The sequence below is a fragment of the Coptis chinensis genome, chromosome 8 (assembly GCF_015680905.1).
Source record: "Coptis chinensis isolate HL-2020 chromosome 8, ASM1568090v1, whole genome shotgun sequence".
NCBI classification, from domain to species: domain Eukaryota; kingdom Viridiplantae; phylum Streptophyta; class Magnoliopsida; order Ranunculales; family Ranunculaceae; genus Coptis; species Coptis chinensis.
In genome coordinates, this window is record NC_141463.1 from 7,046,204 (window position 1) to 7,057,009 (window position 10,806).

The 10,806-nt window shown below is 37.7% G+C and overlaps 2 protein-coding genes across 2 annotated transcripts; both read right to left on the bottom strand.

Moving 5' to 3' along the window:
* Nucleotides 1-913: 913 nt before the first annotated feature.
* Nucleotides 914-1,459, bottom strand: LOC147479624 (uncharacterized). The gene has a single exon (XM_086578457.1). The coding sequence runs from the start codon at nucleotides 1,457-1,459 to the stop codon at nucleotides 914-916; it is 546 nt and encodes a 181-aa protein (XP_086434583.1).
* Nucleotides 1,460-3,502: 2,043 nt separating this feature from the next.
* LOC147479625 (uncharacterized) lies at nucleotides 3,503-4,297 on the bottom strand. Its single transcript, XM_086578458.1, has one exon. The coding sequence runs from the start codon at nucleotides 4,295-4,297 to the stop codon at nucleotides 3,503-3,505; it is 795 nt and encodes a 264-aa protein (XP_086434584.1).
* Nucleotides 4,298-10,806: the final 6,509 nt, after the last annotated feature.

Genomic DNA, 10,806 nt, shown 5'->3' on the forward strand with positions numbered 1-10,806 from the left:
GATAAGGGGATAAAGTGTCCCCTTGTCTTAATCCTCTTTCAGGTTTGAACTTTTTCAAAGGAGACCCATTAAGTAACACTTGAAAAGTGACAGAAGTTAAACATTGCTGGATCATACCTCTCCATTTCTTATTGAAGCCAAGCTTCTCAAAAATGATATCCAAGAAGGACCATTCCACCCTATCATAGGCCTTAGCCATGTCCATCTTGAGAGCCACCCAACCATCCCCCTTAGTTTTCATGTTTTTCATGTTATGAAAAAGCTCACAAGCCAACCCAGTATTGTCCCCAATACTCCTACCCTTGATGAAAGCCTCTTGAAAAGGGGACACAATCTTATTAATATGACATTTCAGCCTGTTAGCCAAGAGCTTAGAGATAATCTTGTAACGGAAGTTACAGAGGCTTATGGGCCTAAACTTAGATACATGGTTAGGATTAGATATTTTTGGTATAAGAGCAATAAAAGTTTCATTAAAACTAGGATTTAGAATCCCAGTAGTAAAAAAACTTTGCACAAAAGTTACCATGCTAGGCCCAACAATGTCCCAACAACTCTGGAAAAAAACCCCTTGGAACCCATCTGGGCCTGGGGCTTTAAGACTCCCCAACTTCTTGGCCACTCTCCAAATCATATCACTGGTAGGAACAGTAGTGAGAATCTCATTCTCCCTCTCAGTTATACAAGGATTGAATAGATCAAGAATACGGTCATTTTTTTGGGGATGATCAGAAGCAAAGATTTGAGAAAAGTAGTCATTAATATTAACTCCTACTTCCTCTTCTCCAATGCTCCACTCCCCCTCATCTGTTTTAAGTTTCTCAATTTTGTTCTTCCTTATTCTATAAATAGTAGAGAGGTGGAAGAACCTTGTATTCATCCCCCCTTCTTTAATCCAGTGATTAGTAGATTTCTATTTCCAGAAATCTTCTTCCTTGACCATCCAGTCAAACAACTGAGATTTCAGAGTCTTGGCTTTCTCATAATTGGTGATAAAGAAAGGCTTTGAGAGGACATCATTGAGCTCTCTCTGAATCTTTCTGATATTAGTAAATATATTGCCAAACACATGCTTATTCCAATGATTTAGACTATTATGAGTAGACTTTATCCTATACAAAATATTCAAATCAGGCATATCATGCATAACCAAGTTCCAAGCATTAGCAATCACAGGCATACAAATGTCATCCCTAAGCCACATGTTATAAAACCTAAAAGGTTTGGCTTGCTTAATAGTGTTATTATCCTTATTAAGAGTTATCATCATAGACAAGTGATCAGAAGAAGTTGTGGCAAAAGTATTAACTTGCATATTAGGAAACAACATTAACCAGTTATCAGTAGCCAAAGCTCTATCTAACCTTTCTAGAATATGATCTTTAATCCTCTGTTGGTTACTCCATGTGAATTTGGGACCTTTATATCCCAAATCTATCAGCCCTAAAACATCTATCATGTTGTTAAACTCTAGCATACTCTTATTCATGACACTCCTACCTCCTACCTTCTCATCCAAGGAAGAGATGACATTGAAGTCTCCAAAGCGACACCAAGGGCCAGGGATAAGAGGAGTTATATCCCTAAGCCCATTCCAAACTTTATTTCTCTAACTCACAATAGGATGCCCGTAAGTAAAAGTAAAGAACCAAGGATCAATATACTGGAAATTCAAAATTTTACCTGTTACTTGATTCTGTGTAGCCCCTAAAATTTCCAGCTCAACTTCTTCTTTCCACATCACTGACAAGCCCCCACTCTGACCCATAGCCGACACACTAAAACAGCTACCCTACTTGATCAACTTACTAACATTATTCATCCTTAAACTAATTGCTTTTGTTTCCGAAAGACATATCACATCTGGACTATGACTCCCCACTAGGTCCTTTAGTTGTTGAATTGCCGTGGTGGTACCAATATCCCGGCAATTCCAGGCGTAAATACTCATTATGGTGAAGGCGGCTGTGAAGGGACAGCCACCGCGAACCCTGGAGGAGTAGTGCATAGACCCCCACTGCTTGTCATTCCAGACCTGTTTTCCACCCTTCTGCTTCCCACATTTCTTGAGCTTTCACCTCTCTGCAATCTAGTATTCCCAAAGAAGCTATCTTGATTTCCTTGCCACTGTAGTCCTCGTGATACTTTAGATGCATACACAACAAGGGGTGGTGGTTGGTCCACTATTTCATATCCTCTCATTGCATGAGATCCATATATAGTGAGTCCTCTCTCCATATTCAGCTGGCTAGCCTTTTGCCTTTCTTCATTACCCATCATTATTTGAAGATTTTGATTCCCATCCGAATGATCTATGACTTCAGATGTGTCAGACTCTTCATCCTCCTCTGAATCAGTTTGAGTATCTTCCATAGAATCCGAATCCGATTAAGATGGCTCAGTAGAAGTAGCCTGTCCCATAGAATCTGATTGTCTCTGAGATCCAGTAGAATCACTGGAAATGGGAATGATTTGAGCATCTTCAGGAATCAGTTCTTGTCCTAACCCACGCCTCCTCATCTCATCAGCATAAATCTTTGCCTTCTTTGATCGGCCTGCCATCACCCTTATACTCCTCCTAGCCCAATACCCATTGCCATTATGTGTCATGTCTTCCCTTTCTGTTATCCCAACTTGTTTTCTTTTTTATCCAACCTTTATTTTTCCTTGTTCTTCTTGACCACTTTGTACTACCCCAGTTCTGTAGACCTCTCTACTTCCCCATCATTTTTTTTCTTTTCGAGACCATGTTCTTAACTCCCTTCCCACGCGTAGGCCTACTATTGAATTGATAAATGTGCTCTTGATCGGATGATAGGAGAAAAGGCGCTGGTACTGGAGTAGACACTTCATGAGGCTGGTGGGAGGCCTGGGAAATAACATTTTTTGGTTGGGAGGCCAAGCTATCTTGTCTAACCTCCTTGATTTCCAACACCACTGTGGTAGCCCTGTGTCTAGAGACCTCTCTCTTGCACAGCTCTAGATTCGTTGTTCTCTTATCTCCTTGCGTAGATCTATTTTCCACAGTTGTTTCCCAGTTGTCCAAGATGTTTTGGGCTTGGGCCTCCTGAATGGCTACTTCATTCTTCAGGCCTTGATATGTTACTAGAGACTTTTCCACCTCAACACCTTCACAATCCTTCTGTGGGCTTGGGCCCAGAATCCCCAACCCAATCGGGTTATTACCCATACCATTTACTGCTATCCGCAAATTGGGATTTGTTTCCGTTGAATTAGCCATTGGGTCTGTACCTTGGGTCCTAGTTGCGCTCCTGCATGGTGACCCTCTTTCCTTGTCGTCTCTTGCCTTCATGCCTGCTGACAAAGCCTTCTCCCTCTTGTCCTGTCTGACTTGCCTGTTATAATTCTGGCCACCGTACTCGTGCATTTCGCCTCCAATGGCCGGCATCTCATCTATCCTAAGCTTTGCTGGTGTTCCTGATATAGTGACCGTTTGTTTGCATGTGTAAGCTATTTCATTATAGAATTGATTGGCCCTCAACTAACTCATAAAAAACGGTTTGATGTCCTTTGGTGAACCACATTTGAGGAGATCATATTTGTGTTGTGCACGTATTCTACAGGTGTATTGATCATGGCCAATCACTCCACAGAAGAAACATATTACCTCCAGTTTCTCATACTTTAGCCTTACCATGATCGTTTCTCCCGTTTCCAGTTTTACCTTTTGATCTTTCGATAACCTTTCTTTGATATCCATTTCCACCCTTACACTGGCCACTGGTTTATTGAACTCAGGAGGACATGAAAGGTCCACCTCCATGACCGTACCCAACTCTGCCCCTATCCTCCACACATTAGCTTTATTTATCCTATCTTTTGGCAAATCCCAAATCTGAATCCAGAATTTAACAAACTCGAAGTGATATTCTTCAAATTTGTTCGTCCTTTTCCATTCCTTGACTGAAAATATATATCCATACAAGACCCAAGGACCATTCTCTAGCACATGTTTCCTTTCCAATTCATCATCAAACACAACCTTCACGTGATCTCTATCCATAAGCTCCAGGTTGATTTGCCCTTTTGTTTGCCAAGTCCAATGTAAATCGTCCCCTAGACCTTCCAAGTCAATACCTTGGCTCCCATACATTTTTCCTACTATGGTCAAAGCATCATTCACCGGTTCCTCAATATTGAGGCAATATATCTCCACTACAGATTTCTTTCTTGAAAAAAAGAGTTTATGCATATCCTGTTGGAGCTTTTCTATTTTACTATGATCTCTATTATTCCCTGAGGATGCTTCCCCCAAGGTTATCTCCTTCATATTCATGGTCTTTCGGCTTAGGCCCTCAGACCAATTCCACATCCCTTACCTGATTCCAACAGCCAAAGAAACTAGGAGAGCTAGACCCCATAAAGATAAGGAAAAGACACGAACAAAGTGACAAGACCAAGGAAACAAGCGGCTCCTGTGTTTCCCAAGATCCACCTACCTCGTACTATATCTCATCTGACCCTACTTAAGAGAACCTGTTCAAGTTTGAATTGAGAAAAGCAAAGAGAGGGGGGAGATCAGAATTTGAATAAAGCAAAAGAGGGGGGAGAATAAAAGCACTTTTGATTCTGCTATTGCCCGCAGTAGAGGCTCCAGATACTCTGGTAGAGAAGAGCTTCCATGACTGGAATTTTCTTAACTTTTAACTCGAATGGCCTAAAGATAGCATGATGAATACTTGGTACTTAATGCTACTGATGTATTGGTGCACTTACCATTTTTTCCCCTTTTCAAAAATTGGACCTTATAGATCATATCGAGGAAAGCGAGGACGAGTGGGAGTATATTGATTGGAATTGATGCTTCAAACCACAATCAATTCCAATCCATTAAAAGAAATCCACTTTGGTTAAGACCAAGGTCTTTAATCACAACACAGTACAACTTTAGAGGTTGTTTATTACAAGGTAAAATCTTGATTTTTGTTGCAAAACCAGCCACTACAGTCTGACTATAATTACTAAGAGTGATGGTTGATTATTCAAATTTGTCGAATAAAAGTGTGTTGATCTCTGTACTGTGTTGTTTTAAGTGGGTGTACTATGAGCCTATGATGAGGAATGTTCATTTTTCTTCAGGGTCGGTTGTTATGATCTTCTGTTTGGGATGAATCAAAATAATGTTTACTAATAGCTTGCAGGTGTGGCAAAACTACTAGACATAAGTCAGAAATTAGGACTAAAATAATGGATCATGAAGTATGTACTTTTCATCCACTATGCTCATGCTTCTATTCTTTGAGTTTGTAGTAAATTTAATTCTAGATGGATGACTTGATTATGAGACCTTTTGTTTAAGCCATTGCGGCTATTAGAATTGAGATATAGGAAAATTGAGGATACAATGAATATAGACTTATCACCTAGGACCATAAATGAATATAAAGAATGCCTTTACACTTTTGAAAATATCTCTCTTTGGTTGTGTTACTGTTATATATATTGGAAAAGAAAATGGTCAGGGGAATAGGATATGGGTCACACTTCCTTCCTAATGGTAGTTTTGTAGCGTACTTATTTATTGATCTTAGGTAGTCTACAATTAGGTAAGAATCAAGATCATAATCTGGTATATATATCTTAAGTGACACTAGGATGGTCAAGACGTGGTTGGAAGCTATTTACTTTATATAGAATTGTTGTGATGAGAGATGCATCTCTACAAATAAATTTAGTTTAGGTGCATCTTAACACTTTAGATTGGCATCCATGCTCTAGCAATTCAGTTGGTATAACTTTTCTTTTCTTTGTTTGCAATTCCTTTTTTCTAATTTATTTAAAATTTTCATTATTAACTATTAAGTATAGTGTTGACAATAAATCATTGATTAAGCCTAGCAATTATGTGTGTTGCCAGTTTTTGTTTAAATGAGTGCATTTCTTTTTAATCTTAATATCATTTTAATTTCTTCTTGCATTTGCTTCTCTAGATTTCACACTTGCACCTTCAGACATGGAAGTTGCATCTTTGGATTAAGATGATGAGTGACTCCAGTATGAGGCCAATTAATGATTGAACCAATGAGTTCAACGTGGAATTTCATGGGGCAAAAGAAAGTATGTTGTTTATGATTCCTCCTTCCTCCTGCTTATCTTTTATATTCTTTTGTTCTTTTTCTAGACTAGCCGTAAGACTATCAAAGTTGTTTATGAGAGAATCCTAGCTGAGAATATGTTAATATTGTTTCAAGTGTTAATAACTCCTTGGTTATTCACATTTGACGACTAGCACATGTTTATGGATTAGTCAATAAAAGGAGTGATATCTCTAGAATCCATTGGTAGAAAACAGATTGAATTTCACCTAGAAATAGACTATAGGAAAAAAACCATGAAGAAAAGTTAACACTAAAAACACCACTGTTTTTTTTTTTGGCAAAGTCGGGGGTTTGTTGTTTTTTTGGGGTTAAGAATGGCGAACAATTGAAATAGAAAAATATGGCCATAACAAAATTGATTCGAGCCTAAAGGTAGAAGGAATATAAAAAACGATGACACGATTGAATATCACCAAACCATTGTTTCTCCACTTTGAAACTCCCCTCTTTCTGAAATTCCAGACAATGAGAAATCAAGTTAGAATAAATCTATTAAAGTATTACGGATGCTATAATGTATGTAGTGTAAGAGTTTCTTTTTTGAACCAATTTTTATTTGGCTTGCTTATTGTAGCATTTAGAAGGCATTTCGTATAATCAGAAAAGGAGATTTCAGTCCATGGGACAATACGATCAAGGCGGCCTGCAAAAGGTAATAGCAATTTGCTTCAAGGTTATAAAATTTAAATTTTCTTCTATCTAAATAATTGCAATCTCAGTAGTTCCATATTGCATTTGTGTTTGACTGGATCATGTTTATCATGGTTCTAATGTTAGAAAGTGAGCTAAATATATGTATTTCGCACAGTTAGTTTTCCATACATGTATTTTTGCAATCTAAACGTGTAAACTTCAATTATCCTGACCGTAAAGTGGACCTGTACACGTTTTATGGTTATGATAATATAATTCAACCAATGAGAATATACTAATGAGTAAGGCTTGGTACCACTGAAAGCCAGTTCAAGGAGAGTGAACGAAGGGACTATCCTTCCTGGAAGTCACATAGTATATAAGACTCTTGATTCCAGCAATTCAAATTCAAAGGACTTGCCCAGACTAAGGCACATACCTATGCTTTTTCCCATCACACACACTGACCATGCCGATAGATACTAAACACTGAACTTGGCCCAGGGGCCCATATAAGACATGAATAAAGCAATGATAGAGCCAGGAATAAGTGTACTTTAGTCGGTTCTTTTATGATGTCTTTATTGAAATATTGGGTCTATTGTTTATATACTGTTTCGGCAGTAAACTGCTTCAACACAACGAGAGCAATGGTAAAGAACGCACTAAAAAACAGATGAATTTGATGTTGGGGGAGATGAAACTGAACCAAATAATGGCTGCCTACGTACCCAAGATCTATTCTCTAGGGATCAAGTTTCTACGTAGTTCCTTATGAAAAATAATGTGGTATTTATATAGGTAGAGTAGAAAGTCCTTGTAACTCAAGTAATCTTGTTGCTTGAGCAATTGTGATAGAATATAACTCTCAACCGATAATTATCTTTTTGATAAGAAATGAATCACGGACATAAATCAATGTACATTAGTGGCAAGCCATGTGGCTAAGGTTCACCTTAGACACATGAGTTAATGGCCCTTATACATTGATCCATGATATTGCGAATGGGTTTTTAGCCCCGCTGATTAAAACGAATAAAATGGAGACCCCTAATAATGGGCGTTTGCCCGCGTATGTGGGGTCGAACACGCCTTCTTTGTCATGCGAACAAAGTTCACATGGCAAAGAAGAGAAGAAAAAGCAAGGAAAAAATGGAATAAGAAAAAAGTGACGTAGTGTATAACGAAGTATCATGCAAAAGGAAATGATAGAAAAATGGAATGTCAAGAAAAATGCCTGAATTATTGTGTGTTAAATAATTTTAAACTAATTTATATGAGGTTGCAATGTAATTAATTGATAGAGGGGGAAGCAAGAAGTAAAATAGGTGACAAAAAATCGATAAAGAAAACCAATCCGGATTGGCAGATCTAGTATTAATAGAAGTATGGAAAAAACTAGATTCTTTTCAAGAAAGTGGTTGGTCTGTAGTGGCACACGGACGAACACAACAAAATCCGGATTAAGAAGTGATAAACTCCGTAACTTGGAACAGTGGACGAACACAACAAAATCCCGGATTAAGAAGTGATAAACTCCGTAACTTGGAACAGTGGACGAACACAACAAAATCGCGAAGGAAAAAAAAATAATGAAGATTAGGAAGTGATAAGCTCCGTAACTTGGAACAGTGGACGAACACAACAAAAACATAACTCGCGAAGGAAAAAAAAAATAATGAAGCTGATGAAAATTTTTGTTCGGAGAATTTTTCGTAGAAAGATCGGCACAATACCTTAGAAAAAATAATGAAGGGCGGCGAAAATTTTAAACCGGAAAATTTTTAAAGAAAAAGATCGGCACAATGCCTTAGAAAAATAATGAAAGCCGAAAAAATTTTAATTTTCGCCGGAAAAATTTTTTTCAGTGAAAAAAAGATCGACAATGCCTTAGAAAAATAATGAAGGCGTGAAAATTTTAAGCCGGAAAATTTTTTCAGAGAAAGATCGACACAATGCTTTAGAAAAATAACGGCGTTGGACGAAAATTTTTTCAGTAGAAAGATCGCACAATGTCTTAGAAAAATAATGAAGCCCGGCGAAAATTTTTAATTTTCGGAAAATTTTTAAGAGAAAAGATCGGCACAATGCCTTAGAAAAATAATGAAGGCGAAAATTTTCGTCGAAGAAAATTTTCAGAGAAAGATCGGCCGGAATGCCTTACAAAAAATAATGACGCCGAAAGGTGAAAATTTTAAAAATCGAAATTTTTTTCGTAGAAAGATAAGTTCGGAGACTATGACAAAGCGGTGGCAAAAAATTCGACGAAGATGAAACAGGTATGTCAATATTTTTTTACCAGTTAGCTTCAAATTTTCGTTAAGTCTGAAAGACTAACGAAAAGATTTGTATTTAAGTCACAAGTTGAAAAGGCGGAATTACGAGCAAAAGATATTGACGAAAAGTTTCGAACGGAAAGATTACAATGCCGTAGAGAAAGAAAAAAAAATAATAAAGAAGCTGAATAAAGTTTTCGCTCATAAAGTTAACGTAATGCGAATTTTTGCCGCACGGAGAAATGACATTTGTACGAGCCTCAGAAAGTTTCGCTCAGAAAGTTCGGCTTAATGCCTTATAAAAAAATAATGAAGGCTGGAGAAAGTTTTCCGCGAAGAAAGGTGGCGTAATCACGAATTCGCCCGCATGGAGAAACGCGGTATTACTAGCAAATTATATTCAAAAAGAGTCGACGGAGAAAAGTTTTGCCTGAAAGAGGCGTCAATTAATGTCGTAGAAGAATTAAAAGAAGGCGGCGAAGTTTCGTTGAGAAAGAGTGGCAAAATGCCTTAGAAAAAAGAATGATCAAGGGGAAAATAGTTAACCGAAAAGCGCTAAAGCGAAGCGAATGCAGATTTCAAGAAGAAAATGAAGATTTAATCGAACAACCGTAAGACAATTGATGAGACAATTGATTAGGTAATTATGTGAATGTAATACCATAGAGCTAAAACTTCTTTTGATGAAAAATGAAAATAAAGATGAGTTTGTTATTGAATATTGTTGTTGTGTCGGATAACATACCAAGGAAAACCGACAATGTTGTAGATTTATGCAATTGAAATGAAATAGAGCGAGGCAGCCCCATGTAGAGAAAAATGCCCCAATGCTAACTTAACTTCGGCAAAATTAGACTAAGCAAGTGTAAAACGCGTTAGAACTTCGATTGTCAAAACGAAACGCGGTGACTTAGTCGGATATTGTCGTAGTGATAGTAACGGACTAAGCGGCGTAAAAGCATTCAAACTTAGGCGATAAAAGCTAAACGTGGTAACTTTGTCGATTTGTTATAGTGATAAATAACGAACTAAAAGCGTAAAAAAGCTTCAAACTTAGATTTGGCGGTTAAACGTAGTAACCGTCGGATTTGTTGTAGCGATAGTAATGACTAAGCGGCGTAAAAACGTTCAAACTTAGGCCGACACAACGCTAAATGTTATAACTTCCGATTTTTTGCAGTGGCGATAGTAATGAACTAAGTGAGCGTTAAAACGTTCAAACTTAGACTGACAAAGCTAAATGTGGTAACTTCGTCAGATTTTTTCGTAATGATAGTAATGAACTAAGTGAGCGTTAAAACGTTCAAACTTAAATTAATGAAAAGATGACTGCAAAAGTGATGTGTCAAATCCTTAAGCTTCTAATGGAGGAGAGATAAGCCAATGAATCTGCATGACGTAAGTCATTTCGGGGTCTTTGAGTGATAGAGATGCTATCAAATTGTCGAGCAAGACTATGTATCAAACTAAGATAAGCCATCATACGCTCATCTCTTGCTTCAAAAGAGCCACCAAACTGATTTGCAACAAAGGCAGAATCCGTGTATAACTGAGCTTTCAGCTTTTGATCATTAAAGCCGTTCTCAAGGCACAAATGGCGACCTCATACTTTTCCGTTATTTAAAGCGGGCGAAGCCAAGTCGCACAGATTTTCCAATCTTTTCTCCGCCGGGTTTAACAAAAACACATCCAATTCTAGATCCAAATTTACTATGGGAGCCATCTGAGTAAACAATCCATATGTCAATGGGATTAGGAATTGCGTTTTCATGTTGGTC